This window comes from Lissotriton helveticus, chromosome 3_1, assembly GCF_964261635.1.
Source record: "Lissotriton helveticus chromosome 3_1, aLisHel1.1, whole genome shotgun sequence".
NCBI classification, from domain to species: Eukaryota; Metazoa; Chordata; class Amphibia; order Caudata; family Salamandridae; genus Lissotriton; species Lissotriton helveticus.
In genome coordinates this window covers 1,722,833,800-1,722,850,646 of record NC_136061.1, presented here as the reverse complement: position 1 = coordinate 1,722,850,646, position 16,847 = coordinate 1,722,833,800, and the positions used below count along the sequence as shown (strand labels likewise).

Sequence of the window (16,847 nt, the reverse complement as noted above, 5' to 3'; positions counted from 1 at the left end):
GGCCACTGCCCCTGCATGGTGTGGTTCGCCCTTCTCTGCCCCTCTCTTACACTGAGGGTCTTGGGTGTGAACCTAGAGCACGGGACGCAGTCCTCGCGGTTGTGGTCGAGCGGCAGGCAGAGGTTGCACACTGGATGCTGGTCCTAATGTGCGTATTTGTGGTGGCAATTGGTGCAAAACTTGAAAGGTGTTTTGGTCATTCCTGCGCTCAGGGAACCCCCTGTGTGCATTCTCGTATGAACGCAGAGTTCTCTCGAAATTTTCTTCTGCTTAGTAGTCTCGGCTACCTGGCCTGTAGTTGGGTGCGATTATAACCTTCGATTTTGTAAATTTTTCCAGTTTTCCGTCGATTCCTTTTCCGAAACTCTGGAACTCCTCAACAACGATTCAGACCCAACGGCGGAAAAAGAATCTGAAGATGACGACCAAAGTTAGGAGCTTCCGGAGGAAGCGCTTCAACGTCACGAAGGACACCAAATGATGTTATGTCGACACCCAACTGGGCCACGAAAAAAATAAAAAATAGATAAAAAGACTACAATTCCAGACCCAACCACCAGATGGCGGAATAATGCACACCATAGTGAATCTAAAAAGATTCAAGCTGCAAAACATAATTTGGAAATTTCTGTTCTTTCGTGGAGGCTTTGTAGACATTTTGCGGATATCCAGGTGAATAGACCAATTTCTGTTGAGCACTGAGCTCTTCCAAAAATCTTTTTAATATGAAAGCTTCCCAGGTCTCCAAGTTCTGCGCTGAAAGTCCTCTCAACTTTGATCTGTGCTCAGAGTATGCCTGTGGCGCTTTCTCCACTGAAGCGAGCATTTTGTGTCTCTTTGGAGAGGTCTGTGTGGGAGATGACTGTGGCCAGTCTCTCAGCTCGGATTCTTAGTCCCTGTTCTGACCGGGACCTGAAGATGGCAGTGTATCTACAAGTCTCTCTTTAGTTGGTGAGGGTTAGATGACAGACTCTCAGGAGCAGTGCTCCTCCCTATGGTAAAATCTTTTGTACTGCATTCTTTCTCTATGCGCAGGACCAGTACTCACGGACCTCAGTGTCTTTTGTGTAGGTGGTCCTGCTTACGTCTACACCGAAGGTCTTGCTCTTTGTCAGAGGCCTTTGTTGAATAATATTTCACAGCTTTGCGACCTGGGGCTCCATTGGTCCCGGCAATTCTTCCTTGATGTTGAGGGGATCTTGCTCCCTGAAAAAGTCAGGGCTGCCAGATATGGCTTGATGCTGTACCTAGAGTGCGCCCAACTTGTCCATCTCTTCTCTCTATCTCTTGTATACCCAAGAGTCTATTGGCATCTGAAAGCTTGGCAAAAGCTGTAATTCAAGAGAGAAGCAGAGGTTACAGACCCTGTGCTGGCTGGACCAAGCATATTTGGAGATACTATGTAGGCAGAATCAAATGGGAGCCCACACTATCTGTCTACATTCGGCAGCAGAGTCCTTGAAATTTGTTTAAAGCTGTTAGATTGGTTAATGCCTATGAAGCGGACTGGATGGATCCAATGGTGACTGATTGCCCCTGCATGGTGTGGTTCGCCCTTCGGAGGCCTAAAGTCTTAGCGCACAACAGTGATGATATTGGAGCAATTATTTGTCACATCCGAACCAGAGGGTGAAAAAAAAGAAAAACATCTGGGGGCCAAAGCCTATGCACATTGTGGACTAAGGGAGGTCACTCTACACCTCGTGACTAAACGGTTTTGAAGAAATACACCTTGTAGTGGAGGACACAACACTAGATGGCAGGAGTATGCAAAGCAGGTGTACCTACAGCAACATATGCTATGAACTCTAAGTTTGAAATACTCAGCACTTCAAAAGTAAATTCCCACACACAATTTAAACCCATAACTGTGTCATTAAATGTTGTATTTAAGATACAAAACATTGTCTTAGTAAATTAATTTAATACATTATACAGCACAAATATATTTGTAGATTTGGGATGTAAACACAATGTACAATATTGTGGGTGGTTTTGCACTAACCTCTTTTTAAACTATTTAACATCTGTACTACAAAAGCATTAAAAACTGTTGTGACAAATCTGTAGCACTCTTCATTATCCAAGACAAATGGGATTATTAGGAAGTCCACAATCATTACTAAGGGAATATTTAATTCCAGTTGATATCAAAATATAACCAGCAATGTTCTAGAATTTTGGAAATTAATTGGACCGCAAAGAACTTCTTGTCCACATTTGTTTTTTGAGGAGTAGGTGGAGCCCATTTAACTAATGAATTTCACAAAAATAAAACAAGCTGAATTATGAATGCCCAACTTTACGCAACACTGTAACAGAAGTGGGGAAGACGTCATTTGCACACTTGGTGTTGCCTTTCTTTGCTAATCTCAAATTTAGCAGCAATCACACTTCAAGAGAACAGTCTTAGGGCTGTTTGGTGAATAAGCTAGTGAAATTAATGTTGGGGAAAAAGGATTCCTCTATTTTCAAATACCATAAGGGCAAGGTTACCTCCCCTATACCCCATTCCCCCCAAAAAAATACACTACTATTCAGGAAAGACTATTGGGATCAAACCGACTGACCACATACCATACGGCTTCAGAGACCAAGTATATCGCAGCCACATTTCACTGTATGCTAACTGCTTACGATTTAAAGGACAGGAAGTATATACATATATATATATATTACATAATGGTAGAAAACCTTTGAAGACCCATCTTCAACTGACAGTAGGAAAAAAAAATAAAGATCTTCGGGACGTTTGGTACCAACAGACACTTTAAAAGACAATACGCTGAAAAAGTTCATAGCTGACTTAGTCCTTCAACTCTGCTCCAGCCACTGCCATAAAAAATGACAACATATTAAATGAGTAACGAAGGAGTTGGTTTTTTGCCCGGCCAAGCTTCCTTGGCATACTTCTTTTTCTTGGGCTCATTGACTGCTTCAGCATTGAAGACTCCTGGGTTTGGAGTTGGGTTGAGGTTCACAGTCACTGGCGTGACTGGAGTTAAGTCCACCTCTGGAGCAAGGTTGGGATATGGCATGCCTCCAATCAGTGCTGTCCCATGCACATTGTGAGGTTGTGCACCTGTCTCGCCATGAGTGGGAGGAAGTCCACCATATAATCCGCCAGTATATGGGAAATTCTGCATGCGCTTCCCAACGGAATCGTCCAAGCTCAGTGAGCCAGGGCTATCCATTCTTTTCTTCTAAATTGTAAAGAAAGAAAAATGCAATGTGTAAAGAAAAAGTACAGCTATGCTGATAGTTTTCTTTTAAAAGAAGACAGTAATTGACTGCATCTTAAACGGTTGAAACACATTTGCTTAAATGCAAACAAGTTTAATAATTAGTAAACACATTTAAATAAGATTCAAAGATATATATATATATACACACACACACACTAACTTATAAGCAAAAAGCCGTTACAACAGTAGAAGCAAAGTCTAAATCTAATCACAAAAACTACACTATTTTGGTATTAACACAAAGCAGTATTTTCAAGTAATATAAAAGTATAAATTACTTGGAGACTTGCAATGATGTTTTTAATCTTTATGCAAAATACACAAAACATTCATTTTAAATTTGAGAATAAAATAAAAAGATATTCACAAGATAATATAGATCTGGCATGCCTTGTTTTCAGTCTATCACAAGTGGTTGGAATACAGATTCACACTTCACATGACGTTTACCTCATCTGCTGCCAAGGCATTCTACATTCCAACATTAGTATTTTCCAGCATGTGCAGATGCATCAGGAATAATTCCCCAAATCAGGGAAGTCTTGCTTTTAGGTGCACTTGTTTTCCACTCTTTAATACTACTTGATGGAATAAGCTCTGTCTTTTTCAGGAACACTTTGGTCGACGACTAACTGTGCAGAAAACATTTAAGTCCCATTGGAGACCCCTTCTGCAACAGTGTACGGGAAGGTTCCCAGCAGACCTAGCAAACGATTGGAACACACTCCTGAAAAACCAGAATCCCCAAAGATGCAGTTTTTAGTACAGGCCCAGGGAAGGGGAGGGCACTAAGAGGGCTCTTGGTGAGACCTGGGCACAATGAGGGAAAAGCCACGGACAAATAGCAAGGACACTGTGACCTTCAAGTGGTCTGACAAGTTGTAGTGAGCCTGCCTTGAGAAGCTAATCGTTGCGGTGTGGGAACAGAGGTCCCGACCTACGCAGATGTGCAGCAACCACCAACATCACTTTTTTTGAACACCCTGGTTGCTGATGTTAGACCGAATTGGAAGACTACAAACTAGTAGTAAGATGGCCCTACCACAAGTTGCAGGTAGCGCCTGTGCAGGACACAGCTCCTTTTTACAACAGGGCCACCACACCCTGTTGCAGAATTGGGAGAGCCGCTGAAGGAAAGGACTGTGGAGAAAGGAGGATCAGGTTGTGGCAGGGTTGGTGCCTGGTGGAAAGGAATCCTCCCTTTTTTATGATCTGAAAGACCTACTTGTCCGATGTATTGGCCTTTTATGCCTGCTAAAAGAAAAACGTATTTCCTCTAACAGGCAATGTGTTATCGTAAAGGCAAACTAAAGCAGCTTTCCATGTGGTGCAGAGGAAGAAAAGTAGGGGTGCTGAGCATGTCTACCTGGAAGCGCTGATGCTGACTAACGAAAAACCCTTTGAAGAGCCTTGGGACCTAATAAAAGCTTTGCATTTAAAGGATCACATTTCTAGTAAACTATGCAGTAAAATAGCTCAGCCATCGGCCTCACCTCAGAGAGGTCAGGGTGACATTGGTAATCTTCTCAAACAAAAAATCTTCATTCTTACATTCTATATCACAAACAAAGCCTGAGGGCAAGCAAATTTCAGCTGTGAGAGAAGAGCCACTCTGCAAGTTAGCCTCTTAGGCTGGCAAACCAAGTGCCAATGACTTGAAACACCAAACACCCTCCTTGTTTTGCATGCAGTGCCCCTGGAAATATGACACTGTGGTTGTGTCTTTTTCTGCATAAAAATGGTATGACCCATTTGCCACATAATCCATAATTTGCTAATTTTAACAAACAAAATGTGCTTCTAGCTCAAATGAATAAAAGCAGTACTACAAATTGCCGCAGAGTGGAAGGAAGGTCACTTTTTATTTTCCGATTGCTGTATATAGGCAATATTGATATTAATGGTGGATAGCCTTTGCCCATTGAGTATTAACCTCCAAAAAGTGACTATAAGGAAGCTGTACATAATTTAATCAAACCGGACACATGATTTGGGATTCCAGTGGCCCAGCTTATATGATACCACAATGAGTGTTCCTGCTGTGCCCTCTTTGATATACATGAATACTTCTGAAGCTCCGTCTCATATGAACAGTGTGATTTAATGCAAATTTACAGTCGTAGAAAAGGGTTTCCCAAAATCTCCTATAAATGAACAGGAGATGCCCTGCACTTCGCAGGGGACGAAGTCGAAAACAAATCTACCAACTGATCTTTCCCGGTAAACCTCACAACAAAGCCATTCATTTTGCAGTATGAATGTTTTCTGTATTTACATGCAGTGCACTGGTTTTGAAGCAGTATCCTTCTCTCATAGGAGGAGGAGGTAAAATTAGCTTGTGCTTGCAAACAGATGTTTGGATACCTTCTGTCACACCTTGGCTTGATTTTAAGACCCCACACAGTACTGTTTGGTGAAGGCGACTATGGATGACCATTCAGATGTTGCTAATATAACTCACAATGGAGACGACTGGCCCTTTTTTCCTAGTGGAGTGGGCTCTTAGTTTGTTCTATAGTTCTACTCCTGCTTTTGGATTATCTATGCTATCCATTATGTGATTATTCCGTTGGTCAACAGTGAGCCTCTTCTTGCTGGAACAAAGGAAACACAGAACTGACTCCCTTTCCTAATTGGTTTACTTTCTTGCAGGTAGTGCCCTCTCGACGTCTAGTGTGAAGGGCTCTTTCTACCACTGTCTGTACATAGCGCTATTTTGGGTGTTAAGGATTAGAATCATGCCTTGTATAGCTAGAAAGGTTCTTTCATTTCATGAGCAAGCACCATGCTTAGATTCCACATGGGTGTGGGTGTTGAGCTGGGTGGTATTGTCCTTTCTGCTCCCTCTAGGAATCTTATAATGACGGGTGAATTGAAGCAGCAGGAGTCCACTTGTGTATGCCACTACTGCAGATAGGTGGACGTTAAGTGATGTAGAGGTAAGATGTTCATCAAGTTATGCATCAAATGACTATTGTGACTGGTTTTATTGTCCATGAACCCTTTGTTGCACCAGTGGACATACCTCTTCCACTCTGTACAATAACTTAATTGTGTGCTAGATCTTCTGCCTTTTCTTATGAGTCCCAAATGTCCAAACAAAATCTTCCAAAGGCTGCCTACCACACAAAAGCTGGCTGATTCTGGGCAGCATAAATGTTCCTTTCGAAGTGTTAACAGATCTGAGGTTGGCAGCTTTGTTTTCTTGCTGAAAAATTACCATCATGTCCATATTGGTCTTGCCTATTGTGGAGCTGTTAAAATCGATATCATGGAAGACTACTTGCACTCATTCATGGAATTGTGAGAACCCTGTATGCAAATTTCTCTGACTAGTCTATTGATCAGGCATTTCCCCAGAGACAGGTGGGTGGGGGTGCCTGGGGGCAAAGTCTTGGCATTTTGCATTTTCTAGAGTTGCAAACAGGACTAAAACACTTCGTATTTGTGGTTTAATCCCCACTTGTGAGAGTCACTTCCTTGCTTGATTTGACTGTCTGTCTCTACATTTTGTATGCATGGTAGGTGCCTCGCTATTAGGGTTATGTGAATGGCCCATTTCCAAATGTCTTGAGCCACCAAGGACAGTACATATGACCTTGCCCATCCAGATTTGTTCAGGTGAAATAAAGTCATGTCATCTGTCTGGATTAGTACTATTTTCCATTTTACCTGTGCATAAAAAGGCTTTAGTGGCAGGAAAACTCTCTTCAGTTCACAGACCCATGCAGTTCAGATTTCCTATGTGTGGTCTGCACCCCATGTGGGATGCATTTCTGGCGACTGTCACCGAGAGAGATAAGTGTATGAAAGGCTGTTCTACAGCTATGTTGTCCAAATGTCATCATGCTATCATTCTGTACCCTTTTGTTAACAACCATCAGAGCCTCCCCTCTCCCAGTTGCGTGTAAGTATGCCTGTAACTATTGTTTCTGTTGCCACTCCTGAATTGGTCTCCATTGGAGCCAGGCATGGGCAATTAGAGGAACGCATGAGGCAAACATGTCTCTCAATTTTCAAACTGTCTGATTATCCCCGTTGGTAGAAGACAGTTTGCTCTGTCAACGCCATGGCCCTTTTGGTTGTAGGGAATCTTTTGGATTCCCTGGATTTGAGACTTGCTTCTAGAAAAGTCTTACCTCTGGTATTGGCGTAAGTGTTGTCCAAGTTCAGTGAAAACTCCAGTTTGTGTTGGGTATGTACGACTGTGTTAATGCTCCTTTGAGATTGTCTGAACTAGATCCTGTTTATCAGCCAATTGTCTAGGTTGGGGTACACATACATTCCTTGCCTTCTCAAAGGCTGCTATGGCCAAACAAACTAAACCGCCTGGATGCTGATTTATCCTAAAGGGGAATACCTTGAACTGATAGTGTACCCTGTTCACAAAACATCTAAGGGCATTCTTGTGCTTCGTTTTCATTGGCACATGCAGATAGGAGCCTGACGTCTATTGTCCATCAATTATTCCTTCCTCCGCTACAGAATGGCCTCCTGAAGAGTCATCTTAAAGTTTTGGGTCTTTATGGACCTTCTTCAAGAACCAGCGGTCCAGAATCTCGCTCGGTGTTTGGCCCAGTTTTGGTAGAACAAAGTACATTAAATTGATTCACTGGTGGGTCTTTTTCTTGTACCTTCTCTATTTTTTGTTTTCGCCGGTGTTCTTCCATCTCTTGCTAAAAGTGATTTTTAAGTGTTGCATGCTGTGTTTGTATTTAGAGCTTTGATTTCCATGGCCTTGAATTTATGCCCATGACCACCAGCTCCGTAGATGCCAAACGCTTGTTACCTTTCCATCGCAGTGTCCGAATGTGGGAGGCTTGTGGACTTCAGGCTCCATGTACTCATTGCTTGTCCAATCACTTTACCTCTTTTTGTTGGTTCCCTTCCAAAAATTGGGTATTTCACTTATCTTCCAAAAATTTGCTTTGCTTCGGATACTAAACAATTTGCTACATTTTAACCACCAAGAATTCAGCTTATGCATTCTCTTGAAATACTCAAGCTGCTGAATACTAGCTAGACCCCACTGCAAATGTCTGAAGTTTTAATGTCATATGTGCGCTCATCCTTCACGCTGCACTCGAAGCTTGGCATTCATTCCAAACAAAACAAACTAGCTGCAGGTGAGATTCAGGTCACTCATTTCACAAATCTGAAATTTGAATAAAATAAGACCTTGAATGCCTGAAATCCTCTCTCCAGAATTGTGTTCCAGCATTATCAATGTTTCCTTTTTTGGCCACTGATTTCGGGTAGGAGTCTGAAATCTCACAGTGTCTTGGTTAAGTCCAACTTTAATCAATGTAGCTACATTGATAGGTCTTGTTAGATTGTTATTATCTATTCTAATTATACATAAATCATCATAAGACAGTTTGGCACTGCCACCAGTTAACTTCACAAAATATAGATTACATCAGGGGCAGGAATATGAGTGATAACTATTTTAAATTAAATTTGGATACCATCGAGATGCTGAATATAGGAGGATCTTATTCGCCATGGCCCAACTTGTGGTGGCGATCCTCCTTAGGAAACTGTCCAGCATTAGTGAATTCCGGGCCTAATTCGGTTTTCACATTTGACAGATCAGAACTGCTCAGCACAAATTGCAAAAGTACCTTCTTTTTTTCCACCAGAGACAACTCCGAAAAATAACTGAAGTTGTGCCTTCTGAATAGAAATTCAAATTGATTCAAGCAACACAAGGGTCTAAGCTAAGTTTACTGCAACCCACAATGCTTGGCCCTCCCCAAATGTATTCTGCACAAACTCCAGATTGTCCAAAATATGGCAATGAGAGTTAGGCTGAAACTACCATCAAGGACATTTGTGGCTCATTATCCGGACCAATTACAATGGCAGCTAAGTGAAAAGAGGAATAAGCGAAGAGTACTCACTAGGAGTTAAAAAGCCATCCACAGACCTTTCCTTAAGTTTGTGAAGGACCCGATTGAGACACACACACCAGTATGGAATTTACACATATCGTTCGTCTGCCCCCGAGGCTTCCAAAAATACAGAGGGTCTGTCAAGGAGGTTGCTCATTTTCTTATGAAGCAACCAGGTTGTGGGACCCGCTTCCTACTCAGTTGTGCTCTATGAGTGATCTTAAGAGTTCTTAGGAAATTATATAAACCCCATCTGCATGAATAAATTATTAATTCATTTAACGCTGGACTCTGCGCCAGTCACCTTATTGGTAAAGTTTTGCTTACAAAACTCAACTAGAATATGTATGGCTTAATTTACAAAGCCATTTTTGGCCGCAAAATTAAGCCCAATACACAAAGATTAACGGTCACCTCCACGTTATGGACAACAGGATATTAAGTAGACCTAAAAACATTTACCATCATTAAACTGCACGCCACAACTATACATAATTAAGGACTACATCTCATGCTAAAAGTGGTTAACGGGCATTACTAAGAAACGACAATTGCGAATGTGTGAATCCCCACATAACATAAGTCCGTTTGTGTGCATTCACAAACTCCGCTCCAACCCATTTCCTCTCTAAAAATTGTCTCCTATTTACAGGGTGAATAAATCCCTTTCGAGGGTGGCAAGGGGCAGAGAAAAATCCCACAATTGGTGGGAATGTAAAGGACTGGGATCAATATTTTGATGGGGAAAGCCCAAACAAATGTCCATCTGCTGGCAATTTCAGATTGAACCTGAAACGTCAGATAGCATTACCAGGTGTTTTCAGTAAATCCAAGAATGAATGCTGCTTTCCAGGAGTATCTTGGGAAAGTTTTGTGAATCGCAAAAACGTGTAAAGGCACAGTCCAGTCAGAAAGGAAATCTTAGAAATTACTTTTTTTTGTGTGAATCATTCTCCCTGTATTTCCATCCACGGAAACGACAGAACACATTGAGGTCTATGACTTTCTAGAGCTGTGTGGCTAGAGGAATTCAGGACTGAAAGCACTAAGTACTGTAAAATTTCAAATAGTGAGGTCCAATGTAAAAGGGTTTGGGTTTTTTCCCTTTACTTCTAGGTGAGAAACATACAGATTAATTAACCTATTTCTGTATGGTGTACTAATCTTCTTCAAGGCTTCCATACTTTGCATATGCTGACTCACTATTACTGTGTGCATGCCTAGTGAAATTTTCACACTACCTGTTCGATAAGCCACGTTATCAACGATTCACCTAATTTATGCTTTTTTATACATAATATTTTCCAACTCTACAACTTGTACCAGGAACCACACAAAAAACGATCTGGAGATAGCCCTGTGACGCTGCGAGGTTACTGTCCACACAAAGGAGTCCCAGTAGACACACCTATGATGTACTCACAGTTTACAACTTCTTAGGGAAAAAGTAACATTTCTGAGTTCTGCTACTAAACTGGCAGGATGAGGCACAGCTTCAGAATTTATCATAAACCCATGCTGGTGTAGCAAAATTCAGTTAGGCCATTTCTGGGGAAACACTTGAACGGGGGATGAGTGGGAATATTCCCTCCCCGTACCATGGCAAACTGCTGCCCAGGAACATTAATCACATTAACTGATTGAAAACAAAGGATTGTTTTTAGAACCTTTTCCACTAGGTGAATATTTACAACAAAGTTCCTGTACGTGAACTTAAGCTGCTCCTGAAAAAACAAACCTCACTAGGGCACTGAACAATTTAAATCTTTCCATGCACAGAACTGAATGATGCGGAGATAATTGATGTAATTAATAAACAGGACACACTAAGGATTTGTTTATACAAAATGATTGATGATTTAGAAAAATTAAAAATGCCAAAATGGGACATCCATCCATCACTTCAAATGGAATTAAGAAAAACAATTTGCGAAGGAATATTACTCTTCAAGCGAAAATAATTCAGTGGCAGGTGTAGTTATTCAATGTTTGATATTCAGAAAAATATTTATTAATATATATAAAAAAGTATATAACTGGGTTCAAAATTGGATCAGTGTAAGAGAAAACACATTCACTTAGGTTATAATTTAATTTTACATAATTTTCAGAACCACAAATTAGTGTGTTTAAATGTCCAGATTCTATTTAAAGTTTGAAATGGACTCAAAGTTGTCAATTATAAAATAGCATAGATCAACCAATTCAGATGGAAATTGGACAACGCGTCGGCGTTTTGGTCTCTTTAGCAACAAGTCAGCGAGACCATCTACAGGACTGCCGATTTTCAAAAGGATATAAAGGGACCTCTCTCAACTGGTACACGTCAAATATTCATATTTTAATAAATACAGAACGGAATCTTGGGGTCAAACTTTACATAAGACACGAGATCTGGCGGTCAGAGTTTAGTTAAGACAAGGCGTTGTATAATTTAAAAATGTAATATCAAACCTTGAATAACTACACTTGCCACTAAATTATTTTCGCTTGAAGAGTAATATTCCTTCGCAAATTGTTTTCCTTGAATACATTTGCAGTGATGTATGGAACTCCTATTTTGACATTTTGAATTTTTCTAAATCAATCATTTTGTATGAACAAATCCTTTGTGGGTCCGGTTTATTGATCGCTTTATCTACCCAACCCCGAGGGGAATACTGGGTTGCCCGCTTTCTTCTATGAGATAATTGATGTAAAATCAAGTATGAACGTTCGCTGCAAAAATATCAAAAAATAGAAAAAAGAAATCTGAGGCAAGAGTAGGCTACGACTAAACTGTTTCTCCACATTAAATGCTTTCAATTATTTTCTTTGATCGCAAACACTGGAGGCACGACAGCTGCAAATGCTCACTGCCACTAAAAACAAATATTGGTTAAACATTTCGTTTAAGCGTTGTACCTTCACTGGCACTACAGCTGTCTGGATCATATTTCGGAACCGACCAACTGATGGATCAACATCCTCTGCAAAGAGAAAGAAAATACTGTTTAGAATTTGCAGTAAATGACTGCTAAATGTGGATATTATTGACATTGTGATATAAGAACTTCAACTCATTTAAATGGCTTTTACCCAGAATTATAAGTTAAAGAGAAAATACAATTGTCACACTATACAGATAACCAGGGCCCTTAACTCACAGACCAAAAAGTAAATCCAAACAGGATAGTTTCATTAACTGCCGTTTTAAAATGTGCTCATTCTTGATATACATCACCCAAAAGTCATAATTGTTGTGCTGGATTTACACGTGCCTTCAGTTGATGATTGTGTCACCCACTCATTTCTGTAACCTTGTTGATTTACATGTACATTGGCTTCACAATCTTACATTGTCCTGTCAAATAGGGCAATGACTGTTTGGATATTTTACAGGTCATCAACATATGTACATTTGTGCAACATTCAAGCTATCGGCCATTTATTTGACTATTTGATACTACATTATATCTGCCAACATCTTCTATAACATGAATAGAATGGCAATATGCACTTGAATGGTATGTAGCAAAACAGAGAAGAACAGCAAATGTATATTTACCATGTTTATGGACGTGTTTCAACGAGCTCAGACAATGGTTCCATTTGTTTCACATTTGATTTGGTAACGTCTGAACTTCGTTTTTTAAAATTATAATAAACAATTTCTTTTGGGACATCCAATCTCTTATTTTTGGAGCACTAATCCATGAGCACTAGCATTATAGATTACACATAACTCTGTTTATTAAGTCTCTGGAAATGCATTAGGGCGACTTTCCTCCCTGAATATCAGATCCCCTGCACTCATGTACTTTTTACACTATTGTTGAATCAGTGCTGCTAACCACAGAACTAACTTGTTTCATTCAATTTTTACAAGCTTATTTCTAAATCCTCCATTGCGGACCTTATCTGAAGCCCATTTTTTCACGGGTCCGAGCAGTCACTTTGAAGTCTCACCTAGACAGCGCATGCATAGTCTCTTCAAGACCTTCTGTTTTCTGTTGCTTGAAAGCTTATGTTCTTCCTCATCCCATCATCCGTGTTCCTTTGCCCCTACCCTCCCTACTGTCTGTTGCTTGAGATTCCCAGCTGCGCTGCTGTACAACAAAAATTGACAAAGCCAATACTTTGTGGGACACAATATATTGGCATTGCAGATGCTTGTTTTCTTTTACCTCCAAGTAGTCAAATATTACACGGTCTCATTTATCATATATCCCTTGCCCCTGCAGCCTAAAAGGAAGTTTCTACTCCGAGATTTCCTGGTCATATCTGGACTCTTGAGTCAACAGAGATGAGCTCCTCTACTCCACTTGCTCCCTACAGACACTATAGGTGTCGTGCCCTATAAATCTTTTCTCCTTAGTGTTTATTCCCTAAAGCAGTGTGCTTTCTTAGCCAGGTGGTAAGTAAATGTACTCTTCACCAAGTTCGCTTGCCGCTAATTCACTTTTCATACTAATGAGTGTTTTCTTTATGGTCCGTTTTTTCTGAGTGTTTGATTCCTTGCTCCTTTAGCAATTTTACTACTATCTTAATTATGTTGTGCAACTTTCCTTGCCACCCCCCTTTTGACTGGACTTATAGCAATATCATACCGTAAATCCCAACTTCAGATAATTACTTCTTAAGGTGCTACTTCAAGTGCCTCCTTTGTTCTGATGAAGACACCTGCATTTAGAGCTAGAGTGGATGGATACGTCAACTGAACCTTCTATCTCAGTATTTTGCTGACCACATACTAAACCTCACCAAGTCCATTTCATATAAAACTGATAGTATAGCCAGAGCTTGCCACGATTCATGCGTTGATCATTTGATACTAGTTTTCCCCACATTACTCCCATGGAACCAGAAAGCAAATAAAGCAAAATCCTTGGTCTCCTGCATATGGTGTCACTCACTTAATGGCCATGATGAGCATAAATGACTCTACTTAATGGCAAAAGCAACAGGTCTTTCCATTATCGGTGTTTACAAGAATATATGGCTGTAATTTACTAAATGTAGTTCTGTAACATGTATTATTTGTAACTGTATTAGCGTAAAAACATGATATGGTGCTGTCCTGCATAGATCAAATTTAGGCACCAGTTGAATACCATTAGAACGGTAATTCTATGTCAGGACCGGAGGCTTCAGATTATGCTATATTCTTCCTTCGCTTTATTACAATATTGCACACAGCAGCTCAGGAAAAACTAAATGTTCAACCATGCTCAAAGGAACAAAGAGCATCAAAAACAACTTGTAAGAACCAAAAAACTACAAGTCCCATGATATTAGTCCTGGTCATCCAACGTAGTCCTTCCACTATGTCCGCTACCAGGGTAGAAAGCCAGTCCTTCCTTAGACTTCCTCCTCTTTCTTCGCTGCTCACGCAGCCAGTTAAGTGCTCTTCCTGATTTTCTTGATTATTTGGGTTTATGTTTAATATTTCATTGCGCGTTGCTGTAGCGCTTGTTGGGGGCTTGTCGCGGCGTTGTTTGCCTTTCAGAGCCCCGACCGCGGGAGCGCTTTCTCGCTCCTTTCGCGGTTTTTGCCCGTGTGTTATTGCGGTGTGGTAGACGCCCGCCAGAGGGCGCCCACACGTCTCGCTGGCTCCTCGGCGCTCTCCTCACTCTGGGAGACGCGCGGAGGAGTCAGTCAGCGCCGGAGCCTTGCCCTCGCCACCCCTTCACGCCCGGTAGACCCGGGTCTGTATTCTACCCCATTTGTATTCTGACGCCCTCTTAAGGGTCTGTACAGCGGCTTGGACCGCGTGGAACGCCGGAAGGCGAGTTATGCACTGCATTTGCCTGTGTGTGTGGTGAACGCGCTGTGGGGGTGGTTTAGACCCAGTCCAGTGAGAGGGTCTGCGCGTTTGGGGGTCACAGTGCAGCCCCGATTGCCAGGTCCCTTGGCCCATAACTGAATTGCAGCCCTAGGGACTGCCCATACTCTGCCCACAGACACCCGGTAGGGTAGGCAGTTCGATCATCCTCCCTAGTTGGGTTCACAAGGCTAGGATGGAGGAGGATAATTATTTTGAGGAGTCTAACCCCTCTTTCCAGGATGATGAATTTTATCAGGCGGTTGATAATTCCATCTACCGCTGCGTGACTGATATAGTGGGGCCCATGGAGGACCGCCTATCAGCACGTATTGTAGAGGAGTGCCAGAAGTTAGCGTCTGCCCATTTACAAGGTTCTTCTACCCTTCCGGGTCCCTCAGGTGAGGGCCCTCCGGCCCCTAAAATGCCACGTAGGGAAGGTGCTCCGTCGGGGGCACAGGGGGTGGACAAGGATGCGTTCGAACGCCTCAGGGATGCCTTCCTGGCTAACGCGTCTTCTGCCTCCCCTGCGCCACTCTCGGGCCCTGACCCTTCATTGGACGCGGGGACTGCTCCCCCGTCTCCGGTGCTATCCTCTCCCGATACGGACGACGATGGAGAATCTGTGCGCTCGTGGCGCCCCTCTGGCTCGGCTGTGGCCTTACCGCGGGTTGGTTCGGGCATGTTGGACCCGGATGAGTTAGTGCATCCGAGGTCCGCGGCTTGGACACCGGGTGAGACCGTGGCTAAGTTTGTAGCGGGTCGCCTGCGCAAACCCTTAGAGAAAGAGGCTAGGGGTTGCCTGCGTGGGGAGTGTCCGAGGCCCTCTCTAGAGGGCAAGGTAGCCCTGACTCCAGAGTTAGATGCGAAAAAGGCCACTTTTTTTGGCCAAGTTTATGAAAGACCCGCGCAAAGGCATTGACCGCTCCTGGCGGTCATGCCAGGATAAGCTGCTTGACGCGGTCGGGCCCGCCACGAAGATTCTTGACATGGCGGAGGAGGCGAAAGCCAATGGTACCGTCATTTCCCCTGAGGTTTTGTCTAACTGGGCCCAGAGGGTGATAATTTTCCTTGGAAACGCTAACTGCGCCCTTTCCACTGAACGTAGACGTTCCCTCCTCATTAAACTGGATCCCAAGTTGGGGGACTTGGCTTCGTCAGAAGCAAGAGTGGTAGCCCAGGGTGGTCTTTTTGGGGAGCCCTTCATCAGGGAATTAGGTAAATTTGTCTCTACCTTTACCTCGTTGGACAAGGCGCAGTCCACCATTAAACGCTTTTTTCACAAGCGTTTTTCTGGAGGGGCCGGTCGCGGAAGGGGCCGCGCGCCCGGCTGAGGGCAGAATGCCAATAACAGAGGTCAAGGCTCCGGCAGAGGACAGTACCAGACCTCTGCCAACTTCAACAATTTCTATCCCACAAGAGGACAGCGCTTTGGCGGCAGAGGCTTCCGCAAGAACCCAGGACCCAACAATACCAATGGTGAGTGTCCTTTCTTTGGATCAGGTTCCCATAGGGGGGAGGCTGGCAACCTTTTACGAGGAGTGGGCATCGCTCATTGCCGACGCCTGGGTCTTACAAACCGTCCGTGGTTTTCACATAGAATTCTACGATCAGCCATTTCAGGAATGTTTGCCTCGACCGATTGTGTTTTCAGAACCCGACGCGCTTTTGATCGACGGGGAGGTGCAGGACTTGCTACGCAAGGGAGCCATCTGTCGATCAACGCGCCACCCCGCTGGTTTCATCAGCAATGTGTTCCTGGTGGACAAGACGGATGGGGGCAAACGTCCGGTGATCAACCTCAGGGAGTTCAACGGGTGGTTGGTCTACCGGCATTTCAAGATGGAGGGGATCCACCTCCTTCGGGACGTGCTTCTCCCTCTGGATTGGATGGTGCGGTTGGAT

General features: G+C 42.8%; 1 protein-coding gene across 1 annotated transcript in view; it reads right to left on the bottom strand.

The window, feature by feature from the left end:
• Positions 1-1,904: 1,904 nt before the first annotated feature.
• PPP1R8 (protein phosphatase 1 regulatory subunit 8) overlaps positions 1,905-16,847 on the bottom strand; it is a 122,599-nt gene continuing 107,656 nt past the window's right edge. The window contains exons 6-7 of the mRNA XM_078682503.1: positions 12,044-12,108; positions 1,905-3,203 (exon numbers count right to left, since the gene is read on the bottom strand). Of these exons, the coding sequence (XP_078538629.1) occupies positions 2,856-3,203; positions 12,044-12,108 (413 nt within the window). The 3' untranslated portion in view covers positions 1,905-2,855. The remainder of the gene's footprint in view (positions 3,204-12,043; positions 12,109-16,847) is intronic.